The sequence below is a fragment of the Silene latifolia genome, chromosome 7 (genome assembly GCF_048544455.1).
Source record: "Silene latifolia isolate original U9 population chromosome 7, ASM4854445v1, whole genome shotgun sequence".
NCBI lineage: Eukaryota > Viridiplantae > Streptophyta > Magnoliopsida > Caryophyllales > Caryophyllaceae > Silene > Silene latifolia.
In genome coordinates this window covers 61806453-61823373 of record NC_133532.1, presented here as the reverse complement: position 1 = coordinate 61823373, position 16921 = coordinate 61806453, and the positions used below count along the sequence as shown (strand labels likewise).

The window sequence follows — 16921 nt, the reverse complement described above, 5'->3', positions numbered from 1 at the left end:
AAGGAAGCGTCCAGGGTCAGCCCGGTGGTAATGGTAATAATCAAGTTTTGGCTGTACTACTCCGACTCCAAGCCAGTCAAGATGTCGCTTACACTCGTCTCCAAACAATCGAAGGCCACATAGTAGCCGTAGAAGCCAGGCTTCCTCCTGCAGAGGGTCTTACTCCTGACATCCCTTTGCACGATGATCCTCTTCCCTTTGGAAAGGCTGAAAACGATTCTCCACCTATCCTCACTGAAGCAGAAAAGTGTCTTCAGTACCTGGAAGAGCAACTAATGTACCTCAAGGGGGATGACATCTACAAGGAAAATAGCCGAAAGTATGAAGTAGGGAATGAAATTTGATTACCCATCTACCATTTCTTATCATCACTGCCAACCTGCTAGTCAACGACTAGTTTTACTACCACCACCACAACCACCAAGAGCGCCTCCCAGTCACCGTCACCACACAAACTCCTCTTCACCTCCCCGTCACTGGTCACAATCACCTGTATCGCTCACACTCGCTGTCACCACCAACACATACTATCATCGGGCAGCGACGCTGCACCAGTGACACCAATAGATCTGGTGTTTTAAGAGGTAGGAGAGGAGATTTAGGTGGTGAAAGGAGGTTTTTTAGGGATTAGGTCGGTGACTTCTGTAACACCCCAAGAGATTGTGAGATAGTTATCCCACATCCAGAAATTGAGAGGCTTATGATATATTTATAAGGGCTTCCACTCACCACTTAGTAACAAGGCCTTGTGCTTTTGGGCTTAAATGAGGATAAATAATAGGCCCAAAGGTACACATCTCATCTTATTGAAGTTGTGTTACGTTGTGGCGGGTCGGGTCGAGTTGTTATAAATGGTATCAGAGCAACCCTACGACCATGTGGTGAGCCTGTAGTCATAAGTACTCGGGTCACCCACCTAGCGGAGGAGGATTCTGGACTTGGTTGCGGCCAGCCTCCGGGCACAACGAGGACGTTGCGTTATTTAAGTGGGGAAGTTTGTAACACCCCAAGAGATTGTGAGATAGTTGTCCCACATCCGGAAATTGAGAGGCTTATGATATGTTTATAAGGGCTTCACTCACCACTTAGTAAGAAGGCCTTATGCTTTTGGGCTTAAGTGAGGACAAATAATAGGCCCAAATCTACACATCTCATCTTATTGAGGTTGTGTTACGTTGTGGCGGGTCGGGTTGTTATATCGAATGAAGAAAAGGGTGAATGGAGGAGAAGCGTGGCAATGCTGGTTGCCGACAGTGTCGCCGGTGTCATCGGTCGTCGATGGTGTGGATGGGTGGTGGTGTTGTGGTTGTTTGTGATGATTGATGGTAGTAGGGGAGAAAACGGTTGGGCAGTTGTTAGGATTGCCTTAACTCTTATTCCCTTCGATTGAGTAACCAAACAAGTAGTTAAATTTGGATAATTTCATTTCTTTCCTTCACTTTTCCTTTCCCTTTCCCAATTTCTTTCCCTTTCCTTTTTTTGAACCAAACGCCCCAAAAGTAATTATATTAGTAGTGAAAATAACTGTACTAACATTGGTTATAATAATATGTTACTAATCACTCATTTGAATAGTCAAAGTAACTATATTAGCAAGGAGAGTAATGAAATTATCAATATTCATGCGGCAGTAGTGACAGTAACAATAATTACAGCGGAAGTAGTGAAAGTAACCGTAGTAATAATGAATGTAATAAAAGTAACAATACTAACAACAAAAGAAAGCATATATGAACAATTAGCTAACTAATCGATTTAAGTAAAATATAAATAGCGGGAGTAGTGAATTTATCTCATAATTTATTTATCGTAATTTTAAGATATGACATAGAAAAATAGATTAAAGATAAATTTATGAGTTATGCAACTTTAAAGTAGTTTTATTTAATTGAAAATAAATTATAATGGTAAATAGAGGTAGCCCAGCGTAGCCGGGCACCAACACTAGTACTATGTATATAATCCGAAAAGTAATAGATTTCAATGTAATTACATAAATCTATACAAATTTATTTTACTATATAGTTTATTAAATGTACAAGGATGTTAATTGTTCAACATAGACAAGTATAATATATGTAGGTTATGTTTTGTAAACTATGCAAAGGGTAATAATTCATGATTGTTTCAAAAGATATAATATTCCATAATTTGTTTAGTTAATAAAATTATTTAGTCAACTGATTTAAAAATTAAATTTGATAAAATAATTGTACTAACATTGGATATTTGGATGTAACAAATACGATTGTAATCACTCATATAACAATAATAGCAGCGATAGAAGTTAAAGTAATAGTAACAACAACGGGAGTAGTGAAATTAACATTAATAAATGCGGGAGTATTAAAAAAACGATAATGACAACATGAGTAGTGAAAGTAACCGTAGTCACAATAGGTAATAAAAGTAATAAAGACCATTGAGCTTAACTCCCTCTTCAATGTGGAATTTCTCCATTTCTAATTCTCTTGCCCTTTTTTTTCCCGCTATTCAGATTCTGTTATGAGACAATCTAATCAGTAGCGGACCCAGATAATTTAGGATGGGAGTGCACAATTTGAAAAAAAAGTCGAACAATATAATAAAATGATTAAATATTTAACTTCATCATCGTCTTAATTATATACTCACTCCGTTCAAATTATTTGTTTACCTTTAATTAAAATACCCTTTATAAAGAATAAAATAGGCAAAACAAATGTTTAGGACGAATGAAATAGTAAATAACACGTCAAAAAATTACTACTACTAAAAATTTAAAGCAATCCGACGAGATTTCATGTTCTGAAAACGTTTCAACGATATATCTTAATCACTTATTTGCACAAAAAAAAAAATCTTTTTCTATATACTTCTATGTAACTACGAAATGCTTTAAGAGTGGATTAATCATGCTATTCCTTCACTTATTCTTCACAAATATTTTCAATCAATTATTCATTATAAGAACATAACAAAGGAGAAAGTTATGAAAAGTTTTATGTGCCTTTCTTTGTGAATTTCAAAAAGTCTCTAAATTAACTATTAATCTAAAATGAAACATAAATTTGAAATTAGGGGTCTATAATTTTATTGACATTTTTCAAATTAGGGTTCTATAAATCTAAAATTAGGGATGCCAATTAAACTAGCAACTATCAAATAATCAAAATTCACAACAAAAAATCAAAAATAGAATATCAACAATCAAAACTTAAGTAGAAAAAATGTTCATAGAATTAATTCATCAAAGAAAATTTCAAATTAACAATATAAATTACAGAATAGGGAATAGGGAAGAATTTAGAAATTAGTGAAAGGGCAAGGGCGCGGGGGAGTAGTGAAATTTTGCAAAACAAAAAAAACAAAAATTTTGTTCACAAGGAAATTCAAACCCGCGTACTACACTACAGAAGCCCAACTTTTAACCGCTGAGACACTTTGTCTATAATGCCTACTTTGACATGCACATTGTCTATATTCCTGATACAACAACAACAACATCAGAGCCTTAATCCCAAAATGATTTGGGGTCGGCTGACATGAATCATCCTTTCGAACCGTCCATGGGTGCACGCACGCCTCAAAATGCGAATAAAAAAGGGAAGATAAAAAACAAAAGGGAGAACGAAAATGTAATGGAAAGTCAAGGTGAACTTAGGGGTTTTAAAATCGGATTCCGTCTTTCTTTTATAAAAACTTAAAATTTAAATCGAGAGAAAAGATTAAAACGATTTTTAAAAACCGAAATAGAGTTAAAGATCCGGAATGAACCAGGTAAAATCTATAAGAAAGTGGTTGTTGAAAAAGTGTGTAATAAAGGGGAGAAAAATAAATAAATTAATTTCTTTAAATTAAATAAATAAATAAAAGCACTAAATCTGTCAAAAAACATCAAATACTAAAAATCCACATGTATCCTTTCCCTCCATTGTGCCCTCTCCGTCACCATACTCTCCTCAAGCCCCAGAACTCTCATATCATGCTCTATCACTCTCAACCATGTCTGTCTCGGTCTTCCTCTCCCTCTAGGGACCTTTTCTGTTCTCCAAGTCTCCGACCTCCTAATCAAAAGTGCGTCCATAGGTCTCCTTCTCACATGGCCAAACCATCTTAGTCGGTTTTCCATCATCTTGTCCTCTATTGGCGCCACTTTAACCTTTTCCCTAATCACCTCATTCCTTAACCGATCTTTCCTTGTATGTCCGCACATCCACCTCAACATGCGCATCTCCGCCACACTCATCTTTTGAATGTGACAATGTTTCACGGCCCAACACTCGGAGCCGTAAAGTAGGGCAGGCCTAATTGCCGTGCGATAAAATTTTCCCTTTAATCTTTGGGGCATATCTTTATCGCATAGAAACCCTGAAGCACTCTTCCATTTCAACCATCCCGCTTTAATTCTGTGAGCCACATCTCCGTCTAACTCCCCATCTTTTTGAATAATAGATCCTAGATATCTGAAGAAATCCGAACCCTCAACAACATTCCCATCGAAAATAATACTCCCCGCCTCTGTCGATCTCAACCCCGCCACCTTAGTGAACCGACACCTCAAATACTCAGTCTTACTCCCGCTCAACTCGAACCCACGAGTCTCTAAAGTCCGCCTCCACAATTCCAACTTTCTCTCCACCCCTTCTTTTGTCTCATCAATCAACACAATATCGTCAAGCAAACATCATACACCAAGGGATGTCGTCCGAATATCCCTTGTCAACTCATCCATAACTATAGCAAAGAGAAAAGGACTAAGTGCGGAACCTTGATGCACCCCGATGGTAATAGGAAATTCTTCCGTTCTCCCAACATTAGTGCGAACACTTGCACTAGCCCCCTCATACATGTCCTTTATGAGGTCAATATATTTTCGCGACACACCCTTTCTCGCCAAAGCCCACCAAAGTACTTCTCTTGGTACCCTATCATATGCCTTTTCCAAGTCAATAAAAACCATATGCAAATCCTTCTTCTTGTCCTGATGGTATTCCATCAATTGTCTCATGATAAAAATCGCATCCATAGTCGATCTCCCGGGCATAAATCCAAATTGGTTTTCCGAGATGTCTACATATCTCCTAAGCCTTTGCTCGATTACCCGCTCCCATAACTTCATTGTATGACTCATAAGTTTAATTCCCCGATAATTGGAACACTCTTGGACATCACCTTTGTTCTTGTACAAAGGGACAAGAGTGCTTTTCCTCCAAGCCGATGGCATCTTGTTGCTCCTCCAAATCTTGTTGAAGAGCATGGTTACCCATTCAATCCCTCTCTCCCCGAAGCACCTCCAAACTTCTATGGGTATACCATCCGGTCCCTCTGCTTTCTTTGACCCCATCTTCCTTAACGCCTTTCTAACTTCACTCTTTTGTATTCTACGCACAAATTCCCGGTTAACCATGCTTGGTGTTACCTCTACATCCCCAAAACCTTGTTCCTGATGTCCATTGAATAAATTATCAAAGTAAGAACTCCATCTAGCCTTTATCTCGTTATCCTGAACCAGAACCTTGTCGTCCATATCTTTCACACACCTAACTCTCCCAATATCTCTCGTCTTTCGGTCTCTTATGCGAGCCAGTTTATAGATATCCTTCTCCCCTTCTCTCGTGTCCAACCTGGCATACACTTCTTGGTTAACTTTTGCCCTCGCATCCCGTACGGCCTTTTTAGCGGCTCGTCTAGCTTCCTTGTACTTTTCAAAGTTCTCATCACTCATGCATTTCCCCAAAACCTTATAGCATTCACGTTTAGTCTTTATCGCTTGTCTCACCACATCGTTCCACCAAGATGTGTCATTGTCTATATTCCTGATCCTGATGTAAAAATAAATAAATTACGTCAATCAAGGGTGCGCACGTGGGGTGATGTGCGCACCCCTGGATCCGCCTCTGAATCTAATACGAAGTAGTTAATTAGTTGGTGAGATGGAGACAAAATAATAATTTGATATAATTATATTGGAGAAATTAAAAGAAAATGTAGAGAAAAGTATAGACAATCCGCTAAACTCTTGATATAATCACCTATTTAGTAAATGAATAGGCGAAACTCATATTTTTCCCGCCTAAATATTATCTCCTAAAATAAAGTGTAGTATTTTTAGCATATATTATCTCACAATCTCTTAATGGCACAATCTTTTAATAAATTTAATATTTAAAACATTCTATATTATTTCACATTATACATAAATTTATCTCCATTATTATATGATAAAAAAAAAAACTGTATACTTTTTTTTAAAATAATTTTACATAAAAATTCATTGACTTTTAATGATAAAAAGTCGCACAATAAATGTTAATAGTAAAAATATTTTAAAAATAACATCATTAATTTCTCGGTAAAAAGAAAACTTTCATTAAAGTGATAAGAAACATAAAAAATAAGTGAATTATCAATTTAAAATGGGTTTTTTTTGTCAAAAGCTACCCAAGATTTGTCTCACTTGCAAATACACTACCTATTATTTTATTTTTTGCAAGACACTACCTTTAATTTTTTGAGTTTTGTTGAAAACTACCAAAACCTAGTACACTAAAAACTAAAATTTTATAAATATCATGTATATATTGCACGGGATCTAAACTAGTTATGTATAAATTTTTAAAATCACACCTTCCGAACTCGAAAAATCTAACTTAAACCCGACCGATTGACATGTTTACCAAGTCTAATCGGAGGTTCGGAGCTCCCGATAAAAACAACCCAAAATTACACAAAAGGAGGCAGAGGAATTGGTTAATCCTTGGAAAACTAATTGCAACAGAAAAAAGTGGAGAAAACAAGCGAGAAAGTGAAAAATGGTGTGGAGTGCGACAATGGTGGGAGCACTACTGGGTCTGGGTACTCAAATGTACTCCAACGCCCTCCGTAAACTGCCTTACATGCGCCGTATGTCTGTCTGTCTTTTCATTCTTCTCCTTGTCATTTTAAATTTAATTCCATTTTCTAATCTACTAACATTAATTAGATCCATGGGAGCATGTTTTGGGCATGGGAATTGGCGCTGTTTTTGTAAATCAACTTGTGAAATGGGATGTTAAGCTTCAAGAAGATCTTGATAAGATGCTTGAAAAAGCTAAGGCTGCTAATGAACGCCGTTATATGGGTTTGTTTCTTTTCCTCTTTTCTTTTCTTTCTCTGTTTCATTCTCTTGTGCTTTATTTTGATCATTAGTTATGTCATTCAATTCAGCCTAATTTGATTACTCTCTTTGTCCCATTTTTCGTTCTTTTTGTTTACCTTTGGTTAAAATACTCTGGATGAAAAAGTAAATAATTGACCGGAGGAAGTTTTTGTCAATGATATTTGTTTCATCATGGTAGTTTAAATGCCGGATTTGTTTAGGATTTTCTGATGCTGACCAAAACACCTAGGTGAGATAGTGTGCTATTTTTCTGTTCCTTGACGTTTATTTAGTCGATTCGCTTGTTTTGTTGTGCACTGCTGTTCTTGTTTGGTTATAAGGTTGATGTCAAATTCTTTGGATTGTGTCATTTTCTGGTCTGGATTCCTGCCAAATGTCTCGCTGGAGAATGTGATGGTCTGAAAATGGCTATTTCTAGGGTTCTTACTCACGGCCTTTGTTTTGGGAGATTTTATATTCAATTACAGCTGAAAACCTTTCTACTACTATTCTTAGACGCGAAATGTATAATTACTTGACGCAGGATTATAGCAACGACTCAAATGAACCATGAACTGCACCTCCAAAAAGAGCCACACACTGCACAAAATCTCCGTAGTATCGTGTATGCGATTTTGCATGGGGGTTATATTTTACTACTCCCTCCATCCCACTTTTATTGTCCACATTTTCATCTTAGGATGATTTAAGAAAACATGATAAAATACCAATCTTACCCCTTGAATTGAAGGAAATGGGGACAATATCATTGGGAGGAAGACGGTGGTACCTATATTATCTAGGTGCAATATTAGGGGTTTACAACTTTTCTTTACTAACTTTACAAAGGGGACAATAATTGTGGGATAAAGTTTTGGAGGGAGGACATTAAAAATAGGATGAAGGGAGTACTACAGAACAGAAACTGATGAAATTGAGAGTTAGTGCTGATTCTAGACCTGATATCTGTGTACTGGAGATGTATAGATGTTATTGTTACCTGTGACGTCATTAGAGACTTTTAGGGTTGTTCTTACCCCATATCTCTCGCTTGCGATGGAGGTAATCATATCTAACATCCACCACCATCATTTTCAAGTTCATTTAAGCTCTATCAACCTAGTAATAATTACCTCAATCCCAAGCAAGCCTTTAGATTCTTATATATGCATTTCCTGCTCAAGTGCACACTTGTGTTAAACCTCCTTCCTACTTTTATTTATGGAGGGGTAAATGTGATTAAGCTTTTTAATATCCACACCAAAGTGGGTTACTACATTGTTAATTTGTAAACAAATCAAGTGTTACTACCATCAGTTTTTCTATTAGTCTCATTTCCACGCTATGCTGTTCCAAAATAATAGACTCTTTGTTACATTTAAAAAAGGAGTTCCTGTGACATCCCTATCTGGAAAACTTTCAGCCTCTCTCTGGTGATTGAACAAATTTTCCAGGTATGAGTTGAAAGGACAACGTTGACATTTTGAAATGTCACTAGTATTTCTTGAAGTTGACCCTCTATAATCCTATGGAAATGAAATGGAGGGAATAAGTAAACACAATTGTCAGTTTCTTAGGCATGCATTGGAGCTCAAACACTTAGATGCTTCTCTGATATAATTTGGGTATTTTGAGCACGCCATAGTATCCGTTTTCAATGAATAGAGTTATATTGATCATTAAGTCAACTAGGGGTCACACCCATGCTAAAAAAGACACCAAGAGGTGTCAATCACCTGAATAGAAAAGGAGAGCGAGAATGTTAAACTCGCAAGTTAGCATGAGTAATCTATGTATAAACTTTCGAATAAACTTGACAAATGCAATTAGAATAGTTGGCATGTAGAAGCAACGTCGTCCAAATTCAAAAGTTCAATAATTTCTTTTGTTCCAGTACACTACCAAATATCCCAAGGTAACAAAACCATCTTCCAGACTTCGGTAGTCTAATCCTTTTTCATCCTTCTCTTCCAAGTGAAAAGAACATCTTTAGCATTCCGAGGTTGAACCCAATACAAGTCGAAAAGGGATGCCAGGCCACAATGACATGACCCAAGTCGTAAAACACTAACCGATCAAAGAACACCGACTGCCCTAATTGAAACTTCTACTCTTAAGCATGTTTGTTGTTGGAATATCTCCTTTTGCGATGGTGCAAGCGAAAAAAGAAAGAAAAGCTTTTAGTAGAGCTTATCAGATCCAAATTGAACTGTTGAAGTGCAAGGAAAGTGAAGAAGACCAGACTTATCTAAAAGATTGCAGACATTCTTAACGGATTAAAAACCATGAACTATCACGCAGCCATCGTAGCTTATCATTTCAACTCCAGAAGCTTCAAAATAGACTGTTGCTTGCAATCATAGGGGAGCATTGAAAAGCAGATTGTTGGTTTTGATCCAAAGTGTTAGGCGAATAGAAAACGGATAAACATTAAAAATGGGAATGTTGTTAAAATATATACGTAGCTCCTAGTGTTTTTTGGCTGGATGTCATTTTGAAAACGGAAGTAATGCATTTGATAATCTATCAATCATTTAATTTTATTTCTACGGTATAGCTAGCTTGTTTGTAAGATCTTTGACTTTAGGCCAAATGTGTTTGTTTCTTAATTTTTTTTTTTTTGTGTGTGTGTGGTGGAATTCAACAGTTTGATCCTCTGTATGGAAAAGGATATATTTTTGTTTATCATTGACGACATCTTTTTGCTTCAGACGAAGATGAGTAGCTTGCCATGTGAGTTGTGACTGGAATAAGACCTTGCGGAGATGGACCGCTTATAGCAATTTCTGTGATCTTCCTTTATCTTATTTGTAGAAACAAATATATTTTGTTTTGCCTTTGATGAAATTCGATAAAAATGGTAGTTGAGACCAGTCTTGCCTCTATCCCATGTATGCGAAATGTGTATCTCGTGAATGTGTAACATGAGATCTGGATTCTGGGGTACAGATTTGTATAACCAACTCTTTTTTAATCTGGAATATGGCAATTCCTATGTTGTCCATGAATATATCACATCTTAAATGATTTTCAAGTATGTTTTCGCAGCAGTTTTTCGCTTTAGTTTTCTGTCATTTATATTTTTAGTCCAAAATTATGCATCTTTGCCAAAGAAAATTTTCATCTGGAATAGAAGTACTTGATTCTGAATCATGAGTTGCATCAAATCATATTTGCAGCCTAAAATTATGCATCTCTGCTAAAGAAAATTTTCGTGGATACTTTGATTTTTGATTGAGGAGTTATATCGAGCTACATCAAATGATATTTGTAACTTCAAATTTCTCCATCCCGGCTTTACAATTATTTGGGTGTATCGATCATTTTCATACTTCTTTTATCTTCATTTTAAGTATCCTCATACGCCGAGATCATAAGTGAAGGAAAGAGTACAATGTTATGACTTATTTTACATATAAGGGAGTTTTTGCCTTTTGTTTTCACTAGGTCCTTAATTATTTTTCCTACTTTTAAATAGGGGATTCTCTCTATCCACAAGAATAATATACTTTTTCTCTCAAAAAAATAAGAAAAGAATAAGATGACTTGGGATATTTTTTTCGAGTAGCAACCAATTTCATTATTAATGAAAAAAGCACTAATTTTTAGTATCAAACATTGTAGCCGTCACCTTTGTAGTTATAGTAATTTAGTTTTAACTTTTATAAGAGCACAAATGAGAATTTGTGTAACTTTAACATCTTTTGGGACAGGCGAATCTGATGCATTGTCATTACACTTTCTCACGCATTATTATTATTGTTTGTAAATGAACAACTAGCAAATAGCAACTGCTTGGAAACACATTATGATTTATGAGTAGGTTTTAACTGGTGCGCTACTGTATCATCCAAACAAACAAAAAAAGATTATAATCTAATTCTTTATTATTTGGCTTTATCCTAATCATTTGCTTTTAACAATAAACTACTGTATAATTTCTTTTCGTAGAAACACCTTTCAATTTTTAATAATTCTACAAGTTTAGAGAGTGCGGTTACGTGCTCAGCAACACTCTTATTTTACTTTGTTTGCCTAAGTTAAGTTTACTTGCTTCGAATTCAATCAAATAAAAATCGGCAAAATTAAAGATTCCAAACACTGTTTTTAGCTCAACCATTTTGTAGCTTAGCTAAATAAAATTTAGTTGGCATAGATAGTTTCATAATTTTTCATTTTCAATGTTTAAAATTTGAGCTTAAACAGTAATATACAAATGTGAAAAGAAAATATGTTGATTCAAAAATTGTGTGGAGTGAAGAAGAATTTTATGAAATATTTAAAAAGCAGTTCAATATAAAAATGTGATAACAATAATTTAATTTTCCTTCAATCAACAAATTAACCGACAAAAACAAAGCCAATTATTTTTTAGAATTATTAATCAACATAAAAGTTATGGTCTACAAAAGTCAAAGTGTCTAATAACTAACAATCATAAAAAAGCAGTCCTAAAAAACCAAGTATACCCCTTTAAATAAAACTTACAAAAACAAAACTTCCAAAAATCATACACACTGACTCAACCAAACCACCCTTCCAAATTATTTCACCATTATTATCATTCATACTGAACTCTCAAGAAATCATATACATCAACATCATCAACAACAACAACAACAAGGGCAATGGTTAAAAAAGATGACAGAGATAAAGAAAAAGCACTACCTAAATCAACAATTGTAGCTGAAAAAAGAGTATTAATTGGTTTAATATGGAATTGTGCTGCTGAACTCAAGCTCATTCTTACTGCTCTTCTTCTCCTTTGTTCTTTCGCTACTCTTCTTCAATTCCTCCCTTCTCGCTTCTTTCCCTTTTATTATCCTACTTATACTTACACTACTCTTCCTTCAAATTGCCCTCCTAATGTCACTGTCGCCGTTGTCGCTACCCCGCCTCTGCCTGTTGCAGAGGTGGTTTTGGACAATGGTGTTGTAAAGCGGTCATTCAACCCAGTTGGGACTGCAGCGTATAATTTTATTCTAGTGTCGGCTTACCGAGGTGGTCCAAATACTTTTGCTATTATTGGGTTGTCTTCGAAACCACTCCATGTGTATGGACGTCCTAGTTATACCTGCGAGTATCATTCTAATAAGGAAAATGACATAGATGATGGTAATAATATTGATAATGGTAGTAATAATGAGACTGTTGTGGTTTCTGTACGCGGTCGTAAGATCCTCCCAGACTGGGGATACGGCCGCGTGTACACAACAATAGTCATCAACTGCACTTTCCCAGACACCTCCATCGTTTCCACCCCGACCGTAGGCGGTCAACTCATCCTCAAAGCGGCGGTGAACGGTGGTTTTGACGCTGAACTCGACCCCACAGACACGATCCTCGCCCTAACCGAACCCGCAAACTCATGGAACCTATCAAAATATACCAATACACCCCCGAAGTACGACTACCTATACTGTGGGTCCCCAATATACGGGAACCTGAGCCCACAAAGGGTACGTGAGTGGATCGCGTACCATGTTCGGCTCTTCGGAGAGCGGTCACACTTCGTTATATATGACGCGGGTGGGGTTCATCCTGAGGTGTTGGAGGTGTTGAAACCATGGATGGAGCTGGGTTACGTGACGTTGCAGGATGTAAGGGAACAAGAGAGGTTCGATGCGTATTATCATAATCAATTTGCAGTTGTAAACGATTGTCTGCATCGGTATCGGTTCGATGCAAAATGGATGTTCTTCTTTGATGTGGATGAGTTTGTGTATTTGGCTGAGGGAGATACCTTTGAAGATGTTATGGAGTCGGTTGGAGAGTATTCTATGTTTACTATCGAACAAATTCCTATGTCTAACCAACTTTGTCTCCTCAAGGATGCCGGCAAAACCTCCAAGTAAGCTCTTCTTATTAATCCTACTTCCTCTATTCCATTAAATCGTATTTATTTTTAAAAAAACGTATATAACTCAACAAAATAGAAAAATTAATGTTTTTTCAATGTTAAAAACAACATTTGGATTAATGTTGAATTTGCAACGAATATGCCTTCGATTAATAACTGAGATACGTTATAGCCTCTAAATTGGTTGTCGCCATTTTATTCAGGTTATAATATACTCCATTCATTCCAATTGTTTGTTTTAATGATTTAGACGAAGAAAGTAAATGCATACGAATGAAACAGTAGCGATGTTGTGAAATTTGGATACTCTACAAATTTAGCATTGCATTGAGTTTAGAAAAGTAGGAAAGAGCAATGAATGAACAAGCTAAGGTAATCATCATCTTAGCATTTTGCCATATTTGGAGTAAATTAGCTGGTCATGAATCCCTTGCAAGCTACTACAACTGTTGTGACAGTCACACTAATTGGAATTTCCGGAAGTTGGCTCATGTTGCTTTCAACTTAACTAACTACAAAACGAAAACTGTTGAGTTTATGGATTCAAGTACCTAAGAGGGGGAGGGGGTGAATTAGGTACTCTTAAAAATTTTAACTTCAACTTTATTGGATTAAAGTAAGTTAATCGAACAAAAGAGATTTAGTGGATACTTTGAATAATATTGAAAGATTGAACAAGTATCTCAATGAATGTTTGCTGAAGTATGAAAGCAACAATCGTTCTGACTGTATCTATTTGTCTCAGTTTGTGGAATATTACTGCAGGCCAAATACGACAGTATGTTGAACTGTTACTTCTAAGTTAAAGCGAAACAAGCAAACAAAGTAAAAAGGCAGCGGAATTAAAGAGATAAACAATGAACACGAGTTTTTGAATTGGTTCGGCAAATACTAAAGTGCCTACGTCCAATCTACCTTTTTTATTACTTTCCTTTAGTGATCTACTCCGACAACTAAAAGACCCTTGTAATAAAAGACGCCAACCTACTCCGGTTGCAAAGCTAGTACAAGAACTACTCCGTTCTATGACAAGCTAACTCGCAATCTACTCCGATTGCCAACTCACAACCTACTCCGGTTGTCAAGAGTAAAAGACTACTCCGTCCTAAACTCTTCTAACACACTTAAAATGTAAAGGATCAAGTTTCCACTAACACATTCTTAACAAAGAATAGAGGTGGACAACTTTTACAAGATCAACACTTTTAAGCAAGAGAGTTTAGTATAGAAAAGCAACAGTAGCCACGACTGTAGAAACTGAAAGACACTTGAAGACTTTAAAAATGATTTTGCAAAAGAACACGGTTTTAAGCTTTAAAAACACTTTGCAAAACATGAAAGAATTAAATCAGAAAGTCTTAGGGATTTAATGAAGAGGGAGCACGGTTTATATAGAGGAGGTGAGTGAAGGGGTTGCTAGGGTTTTGAAGAGTCAAAGACCTCACATGTGAAGACCATTTGCAACCACCTAATAACTTGCACCAAAAAGGAGTCTTTTGCAAATGTAAGAATAGAGAAAGAAGGTTTGAAAGACAACCTTAAATGCTCATGCTTTTTCAGAAAAACAAAGGATGTGAGACAAGTCATATGATGACAAGTTAGCACCAAAATGGCAAAAAGCAATTTTTGTTTTCTTAAAAACCAAAGGATTGAATTTGCATAAAGAGGAAACATTTTGAATAATTCAAACCACTCTTTAAAGAATACTACCTCCTTAATAAAAATCTGATATTTATCTTTGAAAGATGAATCACGTGAAAGCTTTTGAAAGACAAAAAGGATCTTCAAGTTTCTTACGAGTTGTGGCAAAGTCCACTCAGCTGTTTGCTTGTTAAAGCAACAGTCATCTGGACCGTTTCTATTACTCTGCTATACTCTACTTTCTCACTTGTACATTAGATGACACATGACTAATTACAATGGGACAATTAACAACTTCAACACTTCTTAATCCAAGCTTGATTACATCATTAATCCTGAAAAGGTAAACTAAGATGACACAAATCAAATGGGCATGTTATCATCAACATAAGGAACCCAACAAAAACTAACCTCTCATTCAATAATATGGTGTAATGACTATTAATGTACTCCATCATTACATTTTTATCTCCATTTTCTCGTCTTAATTTATCTCAAATTAATTGTTCTCTTAAACAAACGAACGTAGGGAAAAAATTCGAGCTGGCTTTTAATATTTCTCGCGACATTTAACTATCACTCCTTACGTCGCAAATTTGCAATAAAATTGTTCTTGTTCTTTTAATTCAAGGGTTGTAGTATAATTGTCATTTTATTTTATTACTCATTCTCAAAATAAAAAATTAATATAAATTATTAAAGGGGGTCCAAATAAAAGTCTAAAATAGGGTCAAAAAATTGAGTGTATTTTCTTAATTAAGATAAATTTACTATTAAGCATCCCCTGTTGTAAGGGCGGATGTTTAGGAGACAGGGTGGCATTGTGACTAACTATCTACCTGTAAAAATAATTGTTCATTGTGAATAAGACGTGTTAGTCTTTTGCATGAATTATTAATTGTATTTTTTTCAGGTACAAATTATTATTAATTGGAATAATTATGTAAAGATGCGAATAATGTGGATTAGATCTACTTTAGAATAATAGGCCGAATGCTAAAATCATGTGGGTTGGCATTAACAATGTGGACGTTGTACAATCAAACAAATTCATTGAAATATGCATGCATTGCATCTTATCTTCAGCCCCCCAATTTTATTCTTCGTAGACGCCTGAAATATGCCGATAAATTTCAATCATATTATTAAAAAACATGTGGCTTGATGTGCAGTGCAATGCATACCCTATTATTGTCCCAATTCATGTTTTTGTTTTCTTCTTAACATGCCATCTTGTTTGTTATACAATTTCGTTATCGGGTTGGTCACATCAATCAAAATAGCAGAAGACCGAAGATTGTCTCCTAATAAACTTATTAACGTGATCTTAGTTATTTCGAAGTGTTTTCTTACATCTCTGTTTTTCTTTCTATTATTGCAGGAAATGGGGATTCGAGAAACTAGTATATAAAAACGTGAAAAAAGTGGCAAGAAGGGATCGGAAGTACGCAATACAGCCTCGTAATGTGTTTGCCACAGGAGTGCACATATCTCAAAACTACCAAGGCAACTACCTTATGAAGACAGGTCATCTAATGAAGTACTACCACTACCACGGCACCGTTGCTCAACGTCGAGAGCCGTGCAGGCAATTCGACAACGGCATGTCCGTCGTTGCAGACGGCATTCCATATGTACAAGACACTAATATGATGTCCATTGCTCCGTTGGTTAAAAGTTTCGAGCTTAAGACAATTGGATCTAGACTTGAGTCAACTAGGCAATAACACACATTATACAGCCTTGTTTTTTGTCATTGCACATGGGAGGGAGGGTGGGAGGGATGCTCTTTATTCACATACGTATACATAGAGGAAATTTATTAATTAATATTTTGATTTTCAACTTTTGTGCATAAACTCTCTTTTTTCTTTGCTTTAGACTATGTAGTTAGTACTTCGACTTTAAATAGAAAAAATATGGATCAAGTTATACAGTCTGATTATGAATAAATTAATAGTTTATTAATGTATTTTACAAATGAAAAGAACTACTATATATGACTTAAAATATAAAAAGTAAAAGCATAATTATTATAATATTATGAAAAAATAATTTAAAACATATACTATAATATTGCCGATACATTCACCCTTCACTCAATATAATCTTATCTATATAAATTCAGAAGACAATACTCATTGTACAGCGCGCCACGTCATAAATGCAATTTTTTTTTCTTTGGAAAATTCAGGTTATGGTGGGCGTGAGTGTCTGAACGTATTTAATTATTAAGATATCCGTCTTTTCAAACATGCGATAAATTTCGTCTCGCAACAAATTATATAAAATCATCTTAT

The 16921-nt window shown here is 35.6% G+C and overlaps 2 protein-coding genes across 2 annotated transcripts; both read left to right on the top strand.

Annotated features, from left to right (window-relative positions):
• The first annotated feature begins 6644 nt into the window (after positions 1-6644).
• On the top strand, positions 6645-10170 carry LOC141592228 (uncharacterized). The gene is made up of 3 exons (XM_074412833.1): positions 6645-6885; positions 6965-7102; positions 9832-10170. Exons 1-3 carry the CDS (start codon positions 6795-6797, stop codon positions 9843-9845), a joined length of 243 nt encoding a protein of 80 aa, XP_074268934.1. The 5' UTR covers positions 6645-6794; the 3' UTR covers positions 9846-10170.
• A 1373-nt stretch (positions 10171-11543) lies between these two features.
• Positions 11544-16519, top strand: LOC141592227 (galactan beta-1,4-galactosyltransferase GALS3-like). The gene is made up of 2 exons (XM_074412832.1): positions 11544-12971; positions 16003-16519. The coding sequence occupies exons 1-2, from the start codon at positions 11749-11751 to the stop codon at positions 16346-16348; spliced, it is 1569 nt and encodes a 522-aa protein (XP_074268933.1). The 5' UTR covers positions 11544-11748; the 3' UTR covers positions 16349-16519.
• Positions 16520-16921: the final 402 nt, after the last annotated feature.

What these genes read in the sequence shown, in the direction of transcription:
- LOC141592228 (XM_074412833.1), top strand. Translation starts at nt 6,795, where the DNA reads ATGGTGTGGAGTGCGACAATGGTGGGAGCACTACTGGGTCTGGGTACT. An exon ending in TAAACTGCCTTACATGCGCC is followed by an intron (nt 6,886 to 6,964) that starts GTATGTCTGTCT and finishes AACATTAATTAG; the next exon opens with ATCCATGGGAGCATGTTTTG.
- LOC141592227 (XM_074412832.1), top strand. Translation starts at nt 11,749, where the DNA reads ATGGTTAAAAAAGATGACAGAGATAAAGAAAAAGCACTACCTAAATCA. An exon ending in GATGCCGGCAAAACCTCCAA is followed by an intron (nt 12,972 to 16,002) that starts GTAAGCTCTTCT and finishes CTATTATTGCAG; the next exon opens with GAAATGGGGATTCGAGAAAC.